General features: G+C 40.8%; 1 protein-coding gene across 1 annotated transcript in view; it reads right to left on the minus strand.

Annotated features, from left to right (window-relative positions):
- GARNL3 (GTPase activating Rap/RanGAP domain like 3) overlaps positions 1-26,229 on the minus strand; it is a 212,543-nt gene that overhangs the window by 152,895 nt on the left and 33,419 nt on the right. Inside the window, exon 4 of the mRNA XM_024201166.1 lies at positions 18,379-18,453. Within this exon, the coding sequence (XP_024056934.1) occupies positions 18,379-18,453 (75 nt within the window). The remainder of the gene's footprint in view (positions 1-18,378; positions 18,454-26,229) is intronic.

Raw genomic sequence — 26,229 nt, forward strand, 5'->3', positions numbered from 1 at the left:
GAACAAGTTAGAAAAACACCGGTCAGTGATGATCTATGTATACATAGTCCTATCTCAGAGCAGAGGGATGGACTAAGATAAACTACTGAGGTTCCTTCCAGCCCCTTATATTTCTAGGATTCTATTTAGCTAAATGCTTTCATATCACTTTGGCCTTTTCTCACTGGCTCTCCCCTGGAGCCACTGAGTTTTGATGGCCCTTTAACATTCTACTAAAAGCAACAACACATCTGGATGTATGAATTATAGCAAAAAAACTGGTTTTTAAAACTCTCTTTACAATGATTTGCCTCCAGATTTCCCCCATTTGTCTTTATTCTTCCCAGCACAACCCTAGAAGACTTTCAATCATGGCCACCCATACTTTTGGAAGAACGGAGGACATAGGAATCCCACTGGAGTCCTTCACTGCTGCTTCTGGGTCGATTGCTTGGTTAAAGGAAAGATTTAAAGTGACATGAGTCCCTCTCTTCTACTTAAGGAATGTTTATGCTACTTCCACTGTGCTCTAAAGCCAGATCCCTCACTTTATCAGTGTATCCTGCAATGAAAACCCTATTTTCATATTTTGGTCTAGAATTTCAGCCAGAAGAAATATCCCACCCTGACTCTTAGGTACTTAATAGGATCTGAAGTCTCAACTGTACCTGGCCTCCGTTGCACTCGTACACAGTGATCAGGCAAAATGGCTGTCCTTGTACTCCCCTGAAAACAAGGACCACTACACACTACTGACACGGTCTTGCTAACCTTTCTGAAGGGGCAGAGCCAAAGCCTCAGACAGTTTCTCATGTGGCATTGAAGAACACATCCTGAACCTTTTCAAAGGGCGGTGCATGCCTGGAAGCATTGTGCCAGGCTGAGCAAATGCCTCCAGAAGTTCCTGCTGAGGATATGTGCCCCTGCAATAGACTGTGACATTAAATCACAACTGAACCCAATATGTTTCTTTCATCATTCCATGGTGTTTTTAAAGTATAATTCTTTTATCATTTGATGGCTGCAATAGTTCATTGGAACATCGCTATGGGAGTGCTATACTAACTATCCTTGCATCGCCAATACATTATGTGCAATTTACATTTAAGAAGGAACACATCAGAAGCAAGCGTCTAATCATAGGTAATGTACAACAAACTGGGCATCGAAATACACCCCAGTGTATCTCAGATTACAGATTAACGTAGTATTGACATATATTTCTGATTCAGCTACTGTCCAGTAAGGAGACATCCTCATAATACATTACTGTTCAATAATACTGGGGTTAATCACTGTTTTCTAAGGAACCATGAATGAGTTTGGGCTGATTCTGGCAGAAATTACCCCAAATTGCCTGTTCAGAATGCAAGCTGTGTGCGCCACTACTGCAATAAAAAGCCTGACAAAGGAAACCACGGCTTTCAGCAAGAATCCTGGGGCTTGGCTACCCTGGCTATTAAGCTGATTGCGTGGATCAGCTATTAATAGGTTAACAAACTATTTCACATAAACAAATTTTAACACATCATAAAACCTGCTTTAACTTGAATTTTATTTATTTCAGAAGTATCTGGACTGTGCACAGAATGTTGCAATTTTAAGGTCTGAATCTTGTGACCTACCAGGGCTATGACCAAAAGCCTGATGCCACTGGCGCCCAATTCTGACTGGAATTATATGAAGGTACAATTATATAATTGAAGAGAGTTTAGAAAAGCGCCACAAGAATTATTTGAAGACTAGAAGGCACGTATTACAGTGAGAAACTTAAGAAGTTCAGTCTATTTAGTTTATGAAGTAAAGAGATGACTTGATCACAATCTATAAATACCTACATGGGGAGATAATTTCTGAAAGCAGAGGGCTCTTATCTAGCCATCAAAAACATTACAAGAGTCAACAGCTGGGAGCTGAAGCTATATAAATTCAAACCAGAAATAAGATCCAACAATCAAGAAAAAACACCACACTGGTTAAAAAACAAACCTGGCCTAGAGTGTAAGTAAAAGCATCTATAAAACTTATATATAACAAATGGAATCATAGAAAAGAAGGGCAGCCTTCTGCTGGCCAGAGCAGCCCCAGCCTCTCTCCCTTTAATTGGTTAACCGATTAAATATAATTTTAATAGTTTAAATGGCTAACTTTTTAAATATTTGCATCCCTAGTAGAATTATCAATAAAAATGCAGAAATGTTCAATAAATATTGTTGTTCTGTATTTGAGAAAATGTTAGATTTATTCATTCATATCAGCTGATGACAATGATGAAATACTTTCCATTTCAACAGTAACAAAGAAGGATGTTAAACAGCAGCTCCTAAATCTAGATAGGAGAACAGCGGAGAGGCTAACAGAGGGAGTTTGACTGGGTTCTGTCTGAGAGGAGGTATGCATTAGGGGGGCTGTGTTGGTGAGTATCTGAGTGTCTGTTGCGGGGACAGTTTGTCAGTTTGACCATGTGCTTGATTGTTTGAAAAGTGTGAATTGGGAGTGCTTTGTTCCAGGTGGGCCTTGAGTGGGCCTGACTGTAATAAAAAGCCGGTCAGCTGCGAACCAGCTGAGCGGCTAACAGCAGAGAGGCTAACAGAGGGAGTTTGACTGGGAGTTGACCTGGGGAGAGCCCACTGAGGCTTTCATCTTGCAGGCTTCTCTGAGTAGTTACTGCAACAGCTGAGGAAGCTCTTAGAAGGAAGGTAATATGGATGGTGAGCGATCAGCTGTTGTGACCTGCACAGGATGTGCCATGTTTGTCTTTCTTCCACAGGACAGAAGCGACTTTGTCTGTACAAAGTGCAAACTGGTCTCCATATTGGAAGAGAAGGTTCAAGGTCTGGAGAAACAAGTATCAACCCTGCGTTGCATACGAGAAAATGAAGATTTCCTGGACAGGATATGCTTCTACAGGCACAACATTCTGAAGATTCAGAGCAGACTGCACAGCAGGGACAGAAGGACGGTAAAGAAATTTGGCAGCATGTGACCTCCAGAAGAAGAAAGAGGAGCGTCCATGTACCAACAATGCAGATACAGGTTAGCAACTGTTTTCATGTTCTCTCCACAGGTACTAACCCAGAGAGTGGACTAGATGATACATATGAGGGAAGGGAGCAGAAAGAGACTCCACCGATTGGAAGGCATGAGATGCACTGTCCTAGGGATGGGGGTTCCACGACCACCGCTCCCAAGAGAAGGAGGAGGTGGTGATGGTCGGGGACTCCCTCTTCAGGGGGACTGAGTCATCTATCTGCCGTCCTGACCGGGAAAACCGAGAAGTGTGCTGCTTGCCAGGAGCTAGGATTCACGATGTGATGGAGAGACTGCCAAGACTCATCAAGCCCTCGGATCGCTACCCCTTCCTGCTTCTCCACATGGGCACCAATGATACTGCCCACGAATGGCTACGCAGGTGGTGTCGGAGAGAAGGCTTTGGATTCTTTGACCATGGGATGGTGTTCCAAGAGGGAGGAGTGCTAGGCAGAGATGGGCTCCACCTAACGAAGAGAGGGAAGAGCATCTTCGCAAGCAGGCTGCCTAACCTAGTGAGCAGGGCTTTAAACTAGGCTCACCGGGGGAAGGAGACCAAAGCCCTGAGGTAAGTGGGGAAGTGGAATCCCGGGAGGAAGCACGGGCAGGAGAGCTTAAGAGGGGAGGACTCCTGTCTCATACCGAGAAAGCAGGACAATCAGCGAGTTATCTTAAGTGCCTATACACAAATGCAAGAAGCCTGGGAAACAAGCAGGGAGAACTGGAAGTCCTGGCACAGTCAGGGAACTATGATGTCATTGGAATAACAGAGACTTGGTGGGATAACTCACATGACTGGAGTACTGTCATGGATGGATATAAACTGTTCAGGAAGGACAGGCAGGGCAGAAAAGGTGGGGGAGTTGCATTGCATGTAAGAGAGGAGTATGACTGCTCAGAGCTCTGGTATGAAACTGCAGAAAAACCTGAGAGTCTCTGGATTAAGTTTAGAAGTGTGAGCAACAAGGGTGATGTTGTGGTGGGAGTCTGCTATAAACCACCAGACCAGGGGGATGAGGTGGACGAGGCTTTCTTCCCGCAACTAGCAGAAGTTACTAGATCGCAGGCCCTGGTTCTCATGGGAGACTTCAATCACTCTGATATCTGCTGGGAGAGCAATACAGAGGTGCACAGGCAATCCAGGAAGTTTTTGGAAACTGTAGGGGACAATTTCCTAGTGCAAGTGCTGGAGGAACCAACTAGGGACAGAGCTCTTCTTGACCTGCTGCTCACAAACAGGAAAGAATTAGTAGGGGAAGCAAAAGTGGATGGGAACTTGGGAGGCAGTGACCAGGAGATGGTCGAGTTCAGGATCCTGACACAAGGAAGAAAGGAGAGCAGCAGAATACGAACCCTGGACTTCAGAAAAGCAGACTTTGACTCCCTCAGGGAACTGATGGGCAGGATCCCCTGGGAGAATAACATGAGGGGGAAAGGAGTCCAGGAGAGCTGGCTGTATTTTAAAGAATCCTTATTGAGGTTGCAGGAACAAACCATCCCGATATGTAGAATCAATAGTAAATATGGCAGGCGACCAGCCTGGCTTAACAGTGAAATCCTTGCTGATCTTAAACACAAAAAAGAAGCTTACAAGAAGTGGAAGATTGGACAAATGACCAGGGAGGAGTATAAAAATATTGCTCAGGCATGCAGGAGTGAAATCAGGAAGGCCAAATCACTTGGAGTTGCAGCTAGAAAGAGATGTTAAGAGTAACAAGGGTTTCTTCAGGTATGTTAGCAACAAGAAGAAAGTCAAGGAAAGCGTGAGCCCCTTACTGAATGAGGGAGACAACCTAGTGACAGAGGATGTGGAAAAACCTAATGTACTCAATGCTTTTTTTGCCTTTGTCTTCACGAACAAGGTCAGCTCCCAGACTATTGCACTGGAGAGCACAGCATGGGGAGCAGGTAACCAGCCCTCTGTGAAGAAAGAAGTGGTTCGGGACTATTTAGAAAAGCTGGACGAGCACAAGTCCATGGGGCCGGATGCGCTGCATCCGAGGGTGCTAAAGAAGTTGGCGGATATGATTGCGGAGCCATTGGCCATTATCTTTGAAAAATCATGGCGATCAGGGGAGGTCCCGGATTACTGGAAAAAGGCTAATGTAGTGCCCATCTTTAAAAAAGGAAAGGAGGAGGATCCGGGGAACTACAGGCCAGTCAGCCTCACCTCAGTCGCTGGAAAAATCATGAAGCAGGTCCTCAAAGAATCAATTCTGAAGCACTTAGAGGAGAGGAAAGCATGGATTCAAACAGGGCAAGTCATGTATGACTAACCTACTTACCTTCTATAACGAGATAACTGGGTCTGTGGATGAGGGGAAAGCAGTGGACTTGTTATTCCTTGACTTTAGCAAAGCTTTTGATACTGTCTCCCACAGTATTCTTGCCAGCAAGTTAAAGAAGTACGGGCTAGATGAATGGACTATAAGATGGATAGAAAGCTGGCTAGATCGTCGGGCGCAAAGGGTAGTGATCAATGGCTCCATGTCTAGTTGGCAGCCGGTATCAAGCGGAGTGCCCCAAGGGTCGGTCCTGGGGCAGGTTTTGTTCAATATCTTCATTAATGATCTGGAGGATGGTGTGGACTGCACCCTCAGCAAGTTTGCAGATGAGACTAAACTGGGAGGAGTGGTAGATACACTGGAGGGTAGGGGTAGGATAGAGAGAGACCTAGACAAATTAGAGGATTGGGCCAAAAGAAATCTGATGAGGTTCAACAAGGACAAGTGCAGAGTCCTGCACTTAGGACGGAAGAATCCCATGCACTGCTACAGATTAGGGACTGAATGGCTAGGCAGCAGTTCTGCAGAAAAGGACCTAGGGGTTACAGTGGATGAGAAGCTGAATATGAGTCAACAGTGTGCCCTTGTTGCCAAGAAGGCTAACGGCATTTTGGGCTGTATAAGTAGGGGCATTGCCAGCAGATCAAGGAACGTGATCATTCCCCTCTATTCGACATTGGTGAGACCGCATATGGAGTACTGTGTCCAGTTTTGGGCCCCACGCTACAAGAAGGATGTGGAAAAATTGGAAAGAGTCCAGCGGAGGGCAACAAAAATAATTAGGGGGCAGGAGCACATGACTTATGAGGAGAGGCTGAGGGAACTGGGACTGTTTAGTCTGCAGAAGAGAAGAATGAGGGGGGATTTGATAGCTGCTTTCAACTACCTGAGAGGGGGTTCCAAAGAGGATGGATCTAGACTGTTCTCAGTAGTAGCAGATGACAGAACAAAGAGTAATGGTCTCAAGTTGCAGTGGGAGAGGTTTAGGTTGGATATTAGGAAAAAGCTTTCACTAGGCGGGTGGTGAAGCACTGAAATGGGTTACCTAGGGAGGTGGTGGAATCTCCTTCCTTAGAGGTTTTTAAAGTCAGGCTTGACAAAGCCCTGGCTGGGATGATTTAGTTGGGGATTGGTCCTGCTTTGAGCAGGGGATTGGACTAGATGACCTCCTGAGGTCCCTTCCAACCCTGATATTCTATGATCTTATGATTCTATGATATTTTGAAATCAGCAAGACTGGATAATTTACACTCATACATTTTTAATGAGCTGGACTGTTGTTGATGATTTTCATTAACTCTTGAAAGAGTGGTCAGATCCAGAAGTCTGGGAGAAAGCGAATGTTGAGCTATTACTTAAAAAGCACAAACGGGATGACCAGGTAATTATAGGCCTGTCAGCCTGACATCAATCCCAGGCAAAAGAATATGAATGGCTGAAACAGGACTTGATTAATCAAGGAAAATGTATAATTAATCCCAATACATATGGTTTATGGAAAGTATATTTTATCAAACTAATCTGATTTTTAATTTATGAGATTACAAGGTTGGAGGATAAAGATAACAGTATTGATGTAACAGAGTTTTGTAAGGAATTTCAACATAGTACCACATAACTATATGGCACATATTAAATGATTAAAAACTGGCTAACTGATAGATCTCAAAATGTAATTGTAACAAGGAATCATCTGCAATAGAGTGTATTTCTAGTGGGGTCCAGCAGGGATCTGTTCTTGGCTCTATCCTATTTAACATTTTTATTAATGACTTACAAAAAACCATAAAATGATCACTGATAAACAGGGGCGGCCCTAGACTAGCTGCCAGCAACTGGCGCCCTAGATGAACCATGCAATCAGCGCCCCTCACCCCCAAGGGCACATCTAGGCTGAGGTTTTTGGTAAACTGGGAAACATTTTGCCCCTTTTTTCCTTTCAATGTTTTTAAGTGGTTTTTTTTTAAACAGAGAGTTAATTATTCGGTTTGTCCGTCCGTTCGTCTGTCCAACCAATGTTTCTGAGATCAGATAAAATAGAGACACGAAATTTTCAGAATAGAGTTGTACACAACAGCTAGATATTTCAGTTCAATTTCAAATAAAAATGCATTAAAATGTTAATTACCATTTTTATTATTACAAATCCAAAATCATCCATTACGCTAGCCTGCTTTAACTGCCATTACCACCACATCCAATATAGAAAGAAATAAGAAAATTCTTCAATGAACTTTAACCTGTATTTACATAACACTCTGAATAAAAAATATTCTGTGCTCTTAAAACATGACTTTTCTTGCTTTAAGTTTTGAAAATTCAGTCACTAGTTCTTTTCTATCCAATTTTGCAGCTATTTCATGCTCTACTGACATTATGGCAAGTCCAAGTCTCTCTTGCAACACTGCTGAACACAGGTATATGTTTTTAACTTTGAGAAGCTACGTTCCCCACTAGCTACGGAAACTGACAAAATTAAAAGAATGCGTAGAGCTATAAAAATGTTTCGAAAACTGTCTGAGTTTATTTTCACAAACAAACTTCAGTACTTCTTCAGGAATAGAATGTTTCTTAAGTCGTCTTGAAAAAGCCTGAAGCTCACTACACAAATCTGCAGCATCAATGTCTTTTGAATTTTCATGAGTCAATGCCGACTCTCCGCTCTACATGAATTTCCAGCTATGCAACCTTGATGTATATTTGAGTTAGATGTCACTAGGATTGCAGCTCTTGCCGCTGGTGGATGTGTTTCATCGTGGCTGAGTTATTGCTTATCAAAATTGTGGAGTGGGTCATCCTGACCCTATGTCGCAAATTGAAAACAAAATTCACTAAAATATTATTTATTTTGCAGTAAATAAAAAATTTGACATATTAATAAATTCTCAGAAATGTAGAGAAATGAATTATAATTCATATTCCCTCCGTACGCGCACGGGAATAGAAATAATGACATTTTCATTATTTTATTTGGGTTTTTTTCATCTTTTTCATTTAAAAAAAAATTTAGATTTTTTTGCCTCAAGTTTGGCGCCCCATTTAACTTGGCACCCTAGGCGAACGCCTAGTTCGCCTACATGGACGGGCCACCCCTTCTGATAAAGTTTGCAGATGACAAAAAGATTGGGGAAAGTGGTAAATAATGAAGACGACAGGTCACTGATACAGAGCCATCTGGAATGCTTGGTCAACTGGGCGCAAGAAAACACCACATGTTGTAATATAACCAAATGTAAATGCATACATTTAGGAACCAAGGATGTTGGCCATACTTACCAGATGGGGGACTCTATCCAGGGAAGAAGTGACTCTGAAAAAGACTTGGGAGTCATGGTGAATGATCAGAAGAAAATGAAGTCCTAGTGCTGTGACCAAAAGGGCTAATTCAATCCTTGCATGCATAAATAGGGGACTCTTGAGTAGGAGTAGGGATATTATATTACCTCTTTACTGAGCACCTCTGTACTGGAATACTGAAAGCAGTTCTACTGTCCACAATTCAAGGAGAATATTAATCAACTGGAGAGGGTCATATAAGTTAGAGAGGGTTCAGAGCAGAGCCACGAGAATGGTTAAAAGACCAGAGAACATACTTTACAGTGAAAGACAACACACTCTCTCTTTAACAAAGAGAAGGTTAAGGTGTGACTATACAGTTAATAAGTACCTACATGGGGACCAGACATTTGATAGAGGGATCTTCAATCTAGCAAAGATATAACAACCATCAACAGCTGGGAGTTGAAGCTAAACAAATTCAGACTAGAAATAAGACAATTTTGTTTTTAAAATAGTGCGTGTAATTAAACAATGGAACAACTTACCAGGGGTCATGGTGGATTCTCCATCACTGGAAATTTTAGAAAAACATCCAATCTTGATTTAAAAGATATGTTCTAGTTCAAACAGGAATTAACTGAGGGAAGTCCTATGCAGGAGATCAGACTACTTGATGATAATAGTCCTGTGATGGGCTGGACCCCTCCGTCTGGGATACCACCTGATGTGCTGGGGTCCCAATGGTTCTGCTCATTTCACCAGCCTGGGTTTCCTCACCCTGTCTTAGTTGTGCCAGGCCCTCAAGCCTTCTCCAGCACACACACACAGGTAGGGACACACCCAGCTGCAAATGGACACAGAGACAATGAGATCAGCTATGTGTGGGAGGAATCAGCTTGGGGATTCACCCAGCACTCACGTGCACACCCCTTTTGGGGTGTAAACCCAAAATAATATTGTCTTGCACTGTATAGAAAAATTTGCACAGCACAAGCTCATAAAAATCGCTTTCTCCCTCAATGTAGAAAGAGATATGCACAGCTTCTTGACCCCCCAGATATGAATTGCACAAACTGGGTTATGTTATAAACAAGAAATAAGTTTATTAACTACAAAAGGTAAATTTTAAAGTGATTATAAAGGATAGCAAACAGAACAAAGCAGATTACCAAGCAAATAAAACAAAACACGCAAACTAAGCTTAATACACTCAAGAAACAGGTTACAAAATGTAATTTCTCACCCTAAATGTTGTTTTAGGCAAGTTGCAGAGTTTCTGTAGCTTAAAGTTCCAATTACTTCTCTTTACAGACTGGACCCCTGTCTCAGCCTGGGGACTCAACCCTGCCTTTCCCTTCAGCTGCTTTTAGCAGTCTTCCTTCCTAGGCAGGCAATGGAGGAGAGTCTTGTTTGCCTTACTCTTCAGCCTTAAATAGAATTTACATAAGGCAGGAAGCTTTTGTTTCCAGTGGAAAAATACCAGCAGTGTCCAAGGTGGTACTCCGTACCAGGTGACATCATTAGATGACCCTGCAGTGTTAAAGCAACATCCCAGGAAGCTCCTCCAGAAGGTGGGAGATTAGTATCTCCAAAGTTCTATTGTCCTTCTTAAATGGCTCATTCAGGCTGATTGCCTACTGTCTGGTGGGCATTCCCCCAAACACACACACAGATGTAATTGTTACATAGTCAATATTCCAAACTTTAGATACAGAAATGATACATGCATACAAATTGGATAAACACATTCAGTAGATCATAACCTTTTCATTGATACCTCACGTGACCCATCTTGCATAAAACATATCTTAGTTATGCTATATTCATATCATAATATTTCTGTGAAGAATATAAGGTAATGTCACAAATCCCTTCTTCTGGCCTTAAAAATCTATTAATCTAATAAATAAATATGAATATGATATGCATTCTGTGCCATGTTGTTAGGAGTTCTAAAATAGAAATTTTAATTATTAAGGCAAAATAGATACTGTAGATGATTTTGAGAGATTTCTAACATTACACATTTTTCTCACTTGTGGACTTAAGCATCAAACTCCCACTTTATGCACCTAGAGACCAACATTTAGGCACCACTAGTACTCACAAGCCCTGTTCAGCTGCCACATAACCCTGTAGGCCCCTAAACTCCCTAGGAGCCAAAGTTTCCACCATTAAAGTCGCTGAAGTGCTTAACTTTTGGCAGCTGGGCATATACACAGGCACGTAAGTCCTGATACCACCCAACATCTTGGCATCTAACTCACGCCTAAGCCTAAGCCCCTCTGGGACCCACAAAATTTGCACTCCCCTGCCTATCTTGCCTTCAGGACCCAATCTGGTAGGTGTGCTATGACCTATGTGCTATGATAATGGTGCTTAACACCCCTCCCCCCCTTTATGACCCTTAGCTTAGTGGTTAGAACACTCACCCAGGATTTGGGAGAACCAGGTTCAATTCCACTGTGTATAAATAATGAAATATTAATGTGCACCTAGACTGGAGCAGCCATAGGCTGACACATCTTGAAGAACCACAGTTACTGCACAGGGTGAGTAACCATTTCTCATTGCCTTTAAGTAGCAATATGATTTAGAAGTAATCAATGTCTCTATAAAACATTTGCAACCATAAATGTTCTCAACATTTTGAAGAATGAAGACTTTAGAGTATTTATAAAAGAAATCAATTTCAGTAAGTGTGTGTGTTGGATTTTTTGTATGGGTTTAAACTAAAGGTTTTTCTCTTTGCAAATAGGGGGGGATGAGGAAGCCATCTCAGTTTATAGCTCTGATAACAAGTCCTAAGAATCAGTCTTCTTTGGAATATCTTGAATAAAGAATATCCTTACATTCTTTTATACAACCAGTTTTCTTTCTAACATTAATATCTTACAGAGTTCATTTTATTGAGATAAAGATTATGTCCATACCAAACTGCTGTCTGGGACAAATAGGATGTCTCTTGTTCTGTGAGAAGACACTCTTGTTGTTTGCCTTTGAACCAAATGGTTTCTAGTTTTATAACTTACCATTTGTAATACATTGACAATATGCTATTAAAGATACATATCAGATATTCTATATAAAGCACCATTACTAATACATAGATATTTAAAACATAGTATAAAAGAAAACTGTACTGAAGTTAAACCAAAATAGAAGTTAAAAGCTGCATCCCAGAATGTGTGTAGTAATTATGGTCTTATAGATAAGGAGGTGTCATTCTCTTTGACACCTGGGGTGGAATTCACAAGAGGGACCTAAGCACTGTAAAGCTTAGCAGGGAGCTCTCTAGGATAGTCAATAGGAAATGTTAAGGAGAGGGGTGTGGCCTTGAGATTCACAGCAATGAAGCCTGTCCTGTATTTAGGTGCCTCAGCCAGGTCAGTTATTTTGCAAGAAAAACCAAGGTGATGGAGCCCACACTTCTGACCTTTAGCCCTGTGGTTAGAGCACTCACCCAGCAATTTTTTAAATAAATAAATATTGAATAAAGCAGGGGGACTGGAACTTGGGTCTCCTACCTCCCAGATGAATGCCCTAGATCACTTGGCTATGGAGTCATTCTCATGCTCTCTGTTCCTTCTCTACTGCAAAGCTCCATGGCAAAGAACTCTGAAGCAGAGAGGGAGGAGGACAGGTAGTGGAGCACCCACAGGGACACATTCGAAGAGCCACAGTTACTGCACAGGGTGAGTAACCATTTCTTCTTCTTCAAGTAGTGTCCTTACAGGCACTCCATGCTAAGTCACTACCATGCAGTACCCTCTACGGAGAGGCGGGGGCTTTGGAGTCGAGTCCAAGATTGAGGACAGTACAATAGATAATATCGCATCAGAAACTGAGCCTTGGGTAAACACATAGGGTTCAGAAAGGTATGAATGGAGATACAAATTGCAGCTCTACATATTTCTGTGATTAGAATGTTCCTAAGGAAAGCTATCGAAGTAGAAAGGGATCTTTTGAAGTGAGTTAATACTCTAGGAGGAGGATACAGATCATGAGACTGATAACAGGTAATGGAGCCAGATATCCATCTAGAGAGTCTTTGCTTGGAAACTGGAGATCCAATTCTGTCCGCAATGGAAAGAAATAATCTGGGAGATTTTCTGAAGGGTTTTGTCCTGTCTAGGTCAAAGGCTAATGCCCTTCTGACATTGAGTGTACGTAATGCCACATATTTCCCTTCTTCAGATGTGCTTTAGGGGGAAAAAATGGAATGTGGATAGGTTGGTTTATGTGGACATCCAAGGATACCTTTGGTAAGAACTTGAGGTATGGTTGTAATGTGACCTTATCCTTAAAAAATACTGTGAATGGAGGCTATGCCATCAGAGCCCCTCTCTTTCCCACTCTTCAAGCAGAAGTAATGGCTATGAGAAAGGAGGGAGCAGGTAGCCATACTTTCAAAAGGGGGGGCCTCATAAGGCATGTAAGCACCCAGTTGATGTCCCAAACTGGAATAGGGCATGTGACTTGTGGAAAGAGGTTCCCCAGTCCCCTGAGGAAATATCATCATTGCAGGATGACTCAGCATGAAAAAACCCTCCACCACAGAATGGAAGGCTGTAATAGCTGCCAAGTGTACTCTAACAGAGCTCAGAGACAACCCCGTCATTTTTAGATCAAAAATGTAATCTGGTATATCTGACAGCAGAGAGGAATTAGGTGAAAGATGTCAGTCACAGCAGTGACTGAATCTCATCCACATTTGTAGGTAGGTATTAGGGGTGGATTGTTTCCTACTATATAATAGCACTCTCTTTACATCTTCAGAACAGATTGATGTTTCTAGTCCTGCAAACCAATTAGCCATGCCTTGAGTCAAAGAACCTCAAGGCTGGAGTAAAGCCTTTGACCGGCATCCAGAGAGAGAAGATGGGGATGGTTCGGAGAGTGATTGGTCAACCCATAGCAAGCTTGGTGAGGTAGAGGAACTATGTTTGTCTCGGCCATGTCGGAACTACGGCTGGCCTTGTCTTTACTTACTTTGATCAATACTTTGGATATCAAGGGAGCTGGGGGAATGTATACAGGAGTCCAGTGAAGGAAGAAGACATCTCCCAAGGAGCGCCAACCTAGTCCTCCTCTCAAGCAGAACTGGAGCACTTCTTGCTCTTTACCGTGCCAACTAGATCTATCTGCAGGATACCCGAGCCTCAAAATATGTAGTGGAGTGGGATCTAACTCCCATTCATGATCTTGTGAGAAATGCCTGCTGAGGGTATCTGCTGTGAATTTTTGCACACCTCTGCTGAGGTGTAAGCTGCTGAGATGTTGATCTGATTTCAAATCACCAATTCAAGAGCCTCACTGCTTTGGCACAGAGGGAAGGTAATCTATATCAACTGTCAAGGGGATGCAAGAACATGTATGACATGTTGTCTGCCATGATCTTCATATATTTGTCCCTGATCAGTGGAAGGAAATGGAGACAGGCATTTCTGACTGCTCTGAGTTCCAGTAAGCTGATGTGCAGGATAGATTCAAGAGATGACCACCTGCCTTGAGCAGTGTGAGTGTCTAGACGGGCTCCCCATCCCAATAAGGAGGCATCTGTTGTTATTATTAGCGTTGAAAATGGTTGAGCAAAAGGGACCCCTGTGCAAACATTTTGAAGGTCCTTCCAACCAGTCGAAGGATTTTTTCCACAATGAAAGGCACGGAGAGTAGTTTGTTCCAACTGTGTTTGTTCAGCAAATAAACAGTTCTGAGCCACCCCTGGAGGTCGAGCATGTGAAGTCTCACGTGGCTTATCACAAAAACACCAACTGCCATATGCCCCAACAGCTCTAGACAGTTTCTGGCCAATGTTTGTGGTCTGATCTGGACTCTAGTGACTAAGTTGGATAGGACTATGAACCTGTGCAGAGGGAGGAATGCTTTGGCCACTATTGCATCCAAGTAAGCTTCTATGACATCCAAACTTTGTATGGCTGTTAGGGTAGACTTTTGGATGTTTAACTACAGTCCCAGTCTGAAAAATAGATCTATGGTCCTTTGAGTGGCCAACAAGGATTAGTTGTAGGAGAATCCCTTGAGCAGCCACCACTGAGAGAACTTTTGAGAACACACTGGTGCTGAGGAGAGACCAAATGGGAGCACACTCTCTTGGAAATGCTCTTTCTCCAGAGCGAAGTGGAGGAACCTTCTATGGGAGAGGTAAATCACTATATAAAAGTAAGTGTCCTGGAGATCAGGGGTTGAGAACCAATCCCCTTGGTCCAGTAAGGGAATTATTGCTACAAGAGTTACCACCCTAAACTTCTGAACCTTTACAAATCTGTTGAGTAATCTTAGATCTAGAATGGGTCTCCGAGTGCCATTCTTTTTTGGAACCAGGAAGTATCTGGAATAAAACCCCTTTTCTCTGTGTTGTGTACGAACTGGTTCTATAGCACCCTAATTCAGGAGAGAGCCTATTTCCTGTCGTAGAAGGTGCTCATGAGAGGGGTCCCTGAAGACAGATAGGGAAGTGGGGTTGGATGGCAGGAGTGAAATAAAGTCGATGGAATTTCTTGTTGAAATCATCTTTGCAGAAGTGAAAAAGATGGTCACTGAAGTAAGGGAGACAAGCAAATGGTTGCAGTAGGTATTAATGGGAATGGTAACAAGCACTTCGACCACCCCATCAAAATTGATGTTTCTAAGTTGTCAGTGGTGAGGTCAATGCCTCAGAGGTAGATGGTCTCCTCTTCTGGAACCGTTGCCTCTTACATTGGGGTTTGTAATATCTCTGGCAGGAAACTGAGCAGGACAAGATCTCTGCACTACCTGGGACTTACTGAACTTTCTTTTCTGTGCAGCCGTGTAAATTTGCAGAGAACGCAACGTGGCCCTTGAGTCTTTTAAGGTATATAGAGACTCATCAGTCTTTTCTGCAAACAGCTTCGATCTGTCGAAAGGAAGGTCCCGCAACTGTATTTTGGACTTCCCTCAGAAACCCCAATAGCTGAAGCCAGGACCTCTTGCTAAAGTTGAACTGTTTGCTTGCCTTGCACCAGAGATTAACCAAAATCTGTCTGTGCCCCTATGACCAGTTAGCAGCACAATTGACAAAGGAATTCTTTGTGTCAGTAACTACTACAAACGCAAGAGAGGTTCACTTTGCTTGCAGCTCAGCAGTCAGAATAAAAAGGAAAGATTAAATGTCGAGCAGCTGTACTTGCATCAGAGGGGTAACTTCTGTTTCCTGGGAGTCAGCTGGCCAGTCTTAGGATAGAAAGGACACCATCCCATGCGATTGTGGGATAGCAGTGGCAGACTCTCAGGACCCAAGTCTGACAGACCTGGGCCCAAGCTGCATCCATACTGCAAAATGATGGAGTTTGGACCCGAGTCCCTGTGGGGCCCAAGCTCAAATCCTCTATTCCTGTAGAATCCTGGGACCTGGAGCTGAGTCAGACAGCTTGTGTGTAGATGAAGGGGATTTGGGTTCAAAACGGAGTCTGAGCCTGGGCTTACATTGCAGTGTAGGCATACCCTTGGACTACTGTGTTAACTCTTGCACTCTCAGTTAGCCTATTCATTTCATCTATACAACCAAGCACACAGCAGCAATACTACAACTACAAAGAACAAAGAAGCTGCACACCACCACATCAAGAAGCGGCAACCTTCCAGCCCAGCACTGCTTCTACAACATAATCACATTACCCAATACTTTGACATGCACTGATGTGATGAAGCACTGCATTTAATTTTTTCTTGTAATACTTTTAAATGGGATACCAAAATGCTATTCTAATTTAAGGTATCAAACAAGTTTCTCCTGTTAAACACCAGACTGTGTAAAGTTTAAACTATGTACTCCTGGAAAGGAGACATAAGCTAATCTGGGTAAAAGGAGAGAAATAGTGGGCCGTAATTTAAATTTAAGATTCTCAATAGTCTTTAATTTGCCTGTCTCGGGACCACTCCTTAAATGGCATCTTTTAAATAGCTGAATTTAAATATTTCTTTGGTTTCATAAGACTTAGTTAAGATCACTCACCTTTGATCGTATATAAATTGTTTAACCACGGTAAACCAAATACAATTCTCTAACCCTTAAACCCAAAATTCCTTGTCCCATCTACAAACTGTTTTAGTGCTCAATGATACACTAAGGCAGGACTCTACTGATTTGGGAACTAATGTACTTTGATCTTATGTAGAGAAGAGTGTCCCCACCACAGAGGGCCCAACTCTTACAGTGTAATCTCCATTAAAAACTCTCCATAGACAGAAATACAGAAGAGATTGCAACTGAAGTAACTGAAGCATTATTTATTGCTTATGCTCTGTTTTTGTTTTATCTTATTTTCTCCCTTTCATTAGTAATAAACTAATCCTAGTTAATAATTGCAATTATTTTGCTTATCTTTAGTTATACTGTCCCTAAAGCATAGCAAGAACCCCGTTTAACTAAAATAATGAGTCACATCCCAGAAATGGCATTAAGAGAAACAATTATTGTTTCTTGTTTCCCAAGATTACAACTTTTTAGTAATTTTTAGGATGTTACTTGGTGCTCAATACCTTAAAACATCCCTTTCCACCACACAAAAGGTTTTTCTTCAGCAATGCATGCTAAGCAATTGATTTATTGAGATCATCCCAATGCCCCTATCACTTCAAAAATGAAAATTATTATAGAGGTCAATATTCCTCTAGGTGTAGATAGCTAATATAATGCCCTCTGCAGCACTTAAATCCTGTATTGAGGCAATGTTGGGTGATGGCACTGTGATGGCTCAGGTGGGGTTGATAAAGAGAATGGTTGTCCACGTGGGACCAACATGAAGGGCAGGGCTGGGGTAAAGTCACGGGATTATAACAGAACCTGTTCAAATGGTCTGAAAGATTCAAACACCCTTGTTTTCTTTCTTTCCTCAACTCGTCCTTTAACATCCCCATATTAGGCCACCTTTCTTCAGAACAAGCAGGGCCTGGACACAATTCCCTCCAGAATCTATCCGCTCTGATCCTGAAATTTTTAAGGAAAAGAGGGAAGGAGTCTGCAAAGCAACATGGAGGCTGTCTCTGCACCACTCCCAGCCCCTGCTAGGAAGGAAGGATCTAGCTTGACTTTTGAATTTAGATTGCCCATGATGTGTCACACGTGGCCAGCCAGGCTGATGTAAAATACATGCATTTTAAATTAAATATACTGACTCACATGAGAAAGTCTGGGGATAGAAGTAGCAGAGCTGGAAGTAGGATTATACCTTGATCAGGATTCTATATCTCGTCTCAAAAATGTAGGGAAAGAATTTTATATCAAGAACATAATTTCTAAGATTCTACATTACACACATACAACCATACTGGATCAGATTATTAGTCACTTAAATCATCCAATCCTGCAATATGACTCTGGTACAGGTTTACATCAGATGCTTCAGCAAACTCCCACCCTCCCCGCAGTAATGTATGCAGCTAATTGTGAAATGATTGGTAAGGGGCCCTTTTCTGCCTCAAGTTCACCAATTTATATGCTACAGTGTAAAGCTAGGTTATCCTTCACTATATCAAATATCTATTTTTAGAGTTGGAAGACTGAGAGGAACCAGACATATCCATGAACGCTTCTGAGAGGAAAGTGCTCTGACAATGCCCACTTAAATGGCTGCACTTAAACACTCTCTTTCTTTCCCTGCTTCCACAATATCAACCTTGTATATTGAATTAATGACCTCCTGAGGTCTCTTCCAACCCTAATCTTCTGATACAACACTTCAGAAATTGAAAATGCTGTTATTTAATTGATTGATCTTTGAATAGGAAAAGGCAATAGATATAAACAGGGGCTTTTCCTTACCTCATCAGATGATCCGTTTTCCACTCGGAAACGTCCAGCTCTTTGAATGGCTCCATCAGCATCACTAGATATAAGCTGTGAAAAAAGAGTTAAAGTTAGAGATACAAGTTCTGACTTCAAAAGCCTCCACCTAATCAGAAATTAAACAACAAATCAACTCAGTTTGGCTTCCACCATCTTAGCCAGAGGTGTGCAACCCGTCCTTCCCCTGTCCCTCAAAGATAAGCTGAACTCAGAGTAATAATTATCAGTTTGGCCAACAAAAAACAACTTCCACCAGAAATTAATTCATTGTAGCTGTAAGGACTCAGGCAGGGGAGGGGCTCTTGTGTTCACCTCCTGGAGTGGCTTGCCCACTACAAATTACAAGTTTTTTTGGTCTCAAATTTTGGCTTCACTGACATGCAGGCTCGATACTGAGAGGCCTCGACTATGAGAGATGCAATTCCACTAACTGATTACCAGAAGACAGTTTTACATAAGGAGAGAAAACTAGGCTGCCTGGACCATCACACATGCATACTGTGACGGGTTGAACTACCCTCCTGGGGCACCACCTGATGTGCTGGGGTCTCACTGAGCCCACCCTTTCCACCAGCCTGGGTTTCCTCACCTTGTTTTTGCTGTGCTAGGCTCTCAAGCCTTCTCCAGCACACACACAGGTAAGGCCACACCAAGCTGCAGACAGACTGAAATCAGCTCCATGTGGGAAGATTTAGCTAGAAGAATGGCCAGCAGTCACATGCACACCTCCTTTGGAGTATAAACCCAAAATAATATTGTCTTGCACTGTATAGCAAGAGCTGCACAGTGCAAGCTCGTAAAAATTGGCCCTCTCCCTCAATGTGGAAATAGATATGCACAGCTTTTTGAATCGCACAAACTGGGTTTTGTAATAAACTAAAAACAAGTTTATTAACTACAAAAGGTAAATTTTAAAGTGATTATAAAGGATAGCAAACAGAACAAAGCAGATTACTGAGCAAATAAAACAAAACACGCAAACTAAACTTAATACGCTCAAGAAACAGGTCACAAAATGTAATTTCTCACCCTAAATGTTGTTTTAGGCAAGTTGCAGAGTTTCTGTAGCTTAGAGTTCCAGTTATTTCTCTTTACAGACTGGACCCCTGTCTCAGCCTGGACTCAACCATGCCTTTCCCTTCAGGTGTTTTTAGCAGTCTTCCTTCCTGGGCAGGCAAAGGAGGAGAGTCCTGAATGCCTTCCTTCCCAGCCTTAAATAGAATGTACATAAGGGGGGAAGCCTTTGTTTCCAGTGGAAAAGTACCAGCAGTATCCAAAGTGGTATTTTGTACCAGGTGACTTTATCCCCTGACCCTGCAGTATCAAAGCAACCAGGAAACAAGGTTTATTTGCAATGTCCACAGGAAGGAACTCCAGGGAAGATGGGAAATCCACATCTTCGAAGACTAATTGTCTTTTCCTAATGGCCCATTAAGGCTGGTTGCTTAATGTGTGGTGGGCATTTCCCAAGTACACACATAGTTGTAATTGTTATAGGGTGGAAAAAAAATCAATGATTTGTTAAAAAATAAATCAAAAAAATCATTTTTAATTTAAAATCAGATTTTTGAGGAAAAAACCTAACTAAAGATAGTATTAATTAAGATACATTGAAGTTCAAAGATATCTCATCATGGAATACGGATTATAAATTCTAATTCTATAGTATGAGACAATATATTCATGTTATGTTTAAGAAAAGTTTTGTAAATGAGTTCCAATAGTTCATGGACTAGGGACCCAATCTTGTGAGGTTCCAGGGGCTTCTGTATCGATTATTTAGGTTAATCTTTCTATCTACCCAATGGGACTCAGTGCTCAGTCTAGAAGATACCATCAGAGATGATTAGTTTGGCAGTTCTCAAACTGTGGATTTGTGTCTCCAGAGATAACATGCTTGCTAACAGCAAAATCGGTTGTTGATTTTTTAAAAAACAATTTTAACAAAAACAAACTTGAATGTTTAACTAAAATTCATATGCTTGTTTTGTTAAAATATTATATGTTTGCTGTTGAAAAAAAATTCAGAATACATAACGTTGTTGTTCTAGTTAAATAAAACAATATATCTGTCTGTCTGGTGATGTTCTCCTCCTAATAACAGCATAGCAAGAAAATCCTCCAAATATTAATGATTAACCTGTTGAATTGGAGATATTTATGAAGTCATTGGGAGGTGAACTATCTGCTTCAATTAGCTTTGGTAAATGAAATTACCAAACAATCATTCATTTTCTGATATAGCTGTAAAACTAATCTGAAAAGTTTTCAAAATAAATCACTTTAAAAATGTATAGTGTGTACCTTCTAAAAATGAAACCTACATCTATCTCCGAGTTGTGAAGAATATGTATTAAGGTTATAACAACTAACAAGAATGCACTTTTATGTAGAAATCCACGATTAAATCGAGTCTTCCTGACTAATGATTTAAATCATGATTTAAATCAAATCCACCCTGAATTGTTACATAGACAATATTCCTAACTTCTGATACAGAAATGATTCATGCATACAAATTGGATAAACACATTCAGTAAATCATAACCTTTCCAGTGATACCCAACACAACCTATCTTACATAAAGCATATTTTAGTTATACCATATTCATATTATAACAATATTTCTATAAAGAATACAGGGTGTAACGTCACATATACTACCGCAGGAGGAAGTGGCAGAGCACTATGCAATGGGCCCAAGTTTAACTCTTAATAAAGCAACCACAATAATTGGCATTATTCATAGTCAATAGACATTAAAATAAAGTGTTTTTCTGGTGGGTGGGACCACATGTAGCCAATTCTAGGGGAAGCAGACACTCTGTTGAGAACTCTGGATGCATTCAGATTTATTGGATATTTAAATAATGTGGTTTTGCCTCATTCCTCTAGATACTTCTGACAACAATATTTTTCTCTTTAGGCGGTTGTGAACCTCCCTATTCTAAGTCACTTGTGGCATGTTAGCAGCAGAGTCGTGCATATTTCCATAGAAACAGTGGTAAGAGTGGCAAGTAATATCATTGATGTAATATACTTAGACCTCTGTAAGGCATTTGACTTGATAACACATGATATTTTGATTAACATAGCACACATTAAATGGATTAAAAATGGGCTAACTGACAGGTCTCAAAATGTAATTGTAAATATGGAATCGAGGGGTGTTTCTCTAGTGGGGTTCCACAGGATCAGCTCTTCTTGGCCTTACAGTATTAAACATTTTTATCAATGACCTCAAAGAAAACAAAATCATCATTGATAAAGTTTGCAGATGACACAAAAAGTGGGGGAGCAGTAAATAATGAAGAGAGCAGGCCTTTGATACAGAACAACCTGGATCGGTTGGTAAACTGGGCACAAGCAAATAGTATGTGTTTTAATAATGCTAAAAGTAAATGTACATATCTAGGAACAAAGAATGCAGGTCATATTTACAGGATGGGGGACTCTATCCTGGAAAGCAATGACTCAAAAAGATTTGGGGCTGTGGTAGATTATCAGCTGAGTTTAAGCTCCCATTGTGACACTGTGGCCAAAAGGGTTAATGTTATCCTTGGATGCATAAACAGGGAAATCTTGTGTAGGAGTAGAGAGGTACTATTCCTCTTTTAGGCACACTGGTGTGACTGCTGCTGGAATACTGTGCCCAATTCTGGTGTCCACAATTCAAGAAGGATGTTGATAAATTGGTGAGGCTTCAGAGAAGAGCCACAAGAATAATTAAAGGATTGGAAAACATGCCTTATAGTGACAGACTCAAGGAGCTCAATTTATTTAGCTGAGCAACGAGAAGGTTAAGGGGTGGTTTGATTACAGTCTCTAAGTATCCACATGGGGAATAAATATTTAATAATGAGCTATTCAGTCTAGCAGAGAAAGGTATAACAAGATCCAATTGCTGCAAGCTGAAACTAGACAAATTCAGACTGGAAATAAGATGTAAATTTTTAACAGAAAGAGTAACTAACCATTGGAACAATTTACCAAGGGTCATAGTGTACTCTCCATCACTGAATTTGTTAATCAAAACTGGATGTATTTATAGAAAATAGGCTCTAGGAAAAAAAATTTGGGGGGGAGGGGGGCTATGGCCTGTGTTATGCATGAGGTCAGACAATATGAAAATAGTGGTCTCTTCTGGCCTTGGAACCTATCAATCTATAAATTTAGATACTTGCTCCCATGCTAGTTACATGATTCATGACCTTAAACTTTTCAGCAATTAGAAACCTTTGCAGATTCACATTGTCGGAGTTGGTGTCCTGCTTCATGATCCCAGAACCATTCAAAGCAGTTTCAGTGTAGGACTCAAACATACTGACTCACAGTTCCAACTACTGTTATAGAATTGCCTTTATGAGTGTCCTCACTGCTTCATCTACATTAGCTACAGACATTCCACAGAAGCGGGGCACTCTGTATCTCTAGAACAGGGGTCGGCAACCTTTCAGAAGTGCTGTGCCGAGTCTTTATTTATTCACTCTGATTTAAGGTTTTGCGTGCCAGTAATACATTTTAACGTTTTTAGAAGTTCTCTTTCTATAAATCTATAATATATAACTAAACTATTGTTGTATGTAAAGTAAATAAGGTTTATAAAAAGGTGTTTAAAAAAGGTTTAAGGTATTTAAGAAGCTTCATTTAAAATTAAATTAAAACGCAGAGCCCCCCAGACAGGTGGCCAGGACCCGGGCAATGAGAGTACCATTGAAAATCAGCTCGCGTGCCACCTTCGGCACGCATGCCATAGGTTGCCTACCCCTGTTCTAGAAGCAGTGTAATCAGGGAATGCAAATTCTGTTAAGCAAGCTTTTTTACTCCCTCAAAAATGTTTTCATCCTGCCAAAATGAGTGGATGACGCGGCTCCAGAGTACAAAGAGTAGCATTGAGTAAATGTATGAATTGAATTCTAAGTGACAGCCTTACAAATCTTGGCTACGGATACACTGGAAAGAAGCCATGGGGATGTTTACACGTTTGATTGAATGGGTTCTAAATAACCTCTGTGCACTAGAGGTCTTATTGTCTCTGAGGCAGCTTAGGTACAGTTTTATCCAGTTGAATAACCCTTGAACTGATCTTGTATTCCCTATTGGTTTTTGAGAGGTACAGATGCCAAAGCTCCTTGAGGAAATGCCTAACATAATGATTAAAAACAGTGATGTTTCATGAATAAGTAAGTGAATGGCTAAATTAGGCACAAAATGGGTCTGAAATGAAGAAACTGACAATTCTGAATTCTTTCCCTCTAGTAAGTAATCAAGTGCTGAGCAAATTGTGGATTACCTCTTATACATCAAAGTACAGAAATGTTTCCTATTTATATGCATAGAATTACCTTGTAACACTGGACCAGTGAAGGTTAAACAATCAACAAGTTCGGTGACCTGTAAGCAACCCTTGAGGACATCTCAAAAGGATATTGCAATGGTAAACAGAGTCATTCCTTGTAGATAGTTATCAAAGCCATGTTAAGTAGACTAGTATCTAACTCATTTGCCTATAGTGTTAGAGAATCAAAGAGTAAGTGCCAAATGTATCTGTGTTTACCTGCATCCTATTAGAAATCTAACCATGTGATCTAATTAGCTTGTAGATGCTAAATCCTGTTCCTGTCTTATGCTTCTTTACTGTATTCTATTGACTCGGAGATTAAACGGGGATATTATCATTTAGATGGGACTTCTGGTGTAATAGTATTATTGTCCTAATATCTCCTCAAAGCTTGTAATTCCACATAGTAAGCCACCTGTGAACTATCTTGATAGTTTGAATGGCTATTGCTAAAAGTATTGTCTGAGAAAGGACCCACTAAATAGAGATCACAAACCGTCGGCTCACTTTCATCAAAGCCCACATGGTGGAGTTGCCTGTCAGTGCCCAACCTACTTCAACTATAAAGGAAGCCTCAGGCCTGATCCTGGCATCTCAGGTCTACTTAAACTTTAACAGGGAAGATCTAAGCCATAGGACAGAGGTCTACAGGTAGTTGCCTGGATTATTCTGGAACTTTCATTGAAAAACATCTAACAGACTCTACCCCTGAACTGCCTATTAGACTGTAACCCACTGAACTGATTCCAGAGAGACTTTTACAAGCTAGCAGATAACATCACTGCTATGATCCTGATCTATAAATACTGAAAGTAATTTGTATGTATATTGATCTTTTAACCATTCATAACTCTCTTCTTTCTTTTTCCTTTTATTAATACATCTTAGATTTAGTTATTAAGATTGGCTGTAAGCATGTATTTGGGTAAGATCTGAAATATTCATTGCCCTGGGGAGTAATATGTCTGATTCTTTATAATTGGAAGAAAAAACGATTACCTACCTTTCGTAACTGTTGTTCTTTGAGATGTGCTGCTCACGTCCATTCCATTGTAGGTGTGCGCGCGCCCATGGGTGCGGCCGGAGATTTTTGCTTTAGCAGTACCCGTAGGGCTGGCTGTAGCGCCCTCTAGCATGCTACGCCCAGGTATATCAGGCATTGCCAGCCCACGCCCTCTCAGTTCCTTTTTGCCAACAACTCCAACAGAAGGGCAGGAGGGCGGGTAATGGAATGGACATGAGCAACCAGGGTGGATAAAAATCAATGATTTTTTTAAAAATAAAAAAATATATCCGATATTTTTAATTTAAATCAGATTTTTTTGATAAAATGCTTTTTGAGGGGAAAAACTATCAAAAGATAGTTTTAATTAAGATACATTATAGCTCAAAGATATCTCATCATGGAATAGGGATTATAAATTCTAATTCTATAGTCTGAGACAATATATTCATGTAATGTTTAAGAAAAGTTTTGTAAATGAGTTCCAACAGTTCATGGATTAGGGACCCAATCTTATAGGGTTTCAGGGGTTTCTGTATAGATTATTTAGATTAATCTTTCTATCTACCCAATGGGACTCAGTGCTCAGTCTAGAAGATACCATCAAAGATGCTTAGTTTTGCAGTTCTCAAACTGTGGATTTGTCTCTCCAGAGATAACATGCTTAACAGCAAAAATGTTTTTAAATAAATAATATATAGAGGTGAGAAATAACAGACTTCAACCCTATTGTCCCTCTGCAAATTTGTGTACACAGAGTCAATCCCTTATCTCTCTCTAAAAGTGCAAAGTTTCAGAAAGTTCAATGAATAGAAGATTGTTGGGGGCGGAATAGATCTGGACAAGGAGAAGAAGTCTGGGGATAAATGTGAGAAGGGAGGGACAGGCAGTAGAAACAAAAGGGAAACTGTTTGAGCAACATATTCCAGTAGTCCTGAGGTCTTTCTGAGTGTAGCCTTCATTGATTTGAGATCTACCATACCATTCTCTCACTAGAAGGGAAAACCTATAATGGCAGCAGGCCGTAAAAGAGACCCAGTTTGGGAATAAAAACCATTCAAGAAATATATGTTTGCTGATGATGTTTTAAAGAAACTCACACCAGTGAACTGGTGGAAGTCACTTAAGCACTTGGATTCAAAGACTGTTGAAGTGATAATCTCACTTTTAACAGCAATAGCTTCTTCTGCCGGTGTAGAAAGAATATTTTCTTCCTTTGGACTAATTCATTCCAAATTGAGAAATCATTTGGGACCTGAAAAAGCATGAAAGCTTGTTTTTCTTTTCCAGATTATGACAAACAGGAAAATGAAGGTGAAGACAATTGAGTTAGCTACCGAAGCCAATATTTTAAGTTTCTCATGTTGACCTGGCTGACGTAGTTGATTTAATTTTTGGGTTTTTTTTAAATATTTTAGTTAAAAACAATTTTAACAAAAACAAACCTGATTTTAAAAAAACTTGAGTGTTTAACTAAATTCAA

Source organism: Terrapene carolina, unplaced genomic scaffold (genome assembly GCF_002925995.2).
Source record: "Terrapene carolina triunguis isolate 2854851 unplaced genomic scaffold, T_m_triunguis-2.0 Scaffold238, whole genome shotgun sequence".
Classification (NCBI taxonomy): Eukaryota; Metazoa; Chordata; order Testudines; family Emydidae; genus Terrapene; species Terrapene triunguis.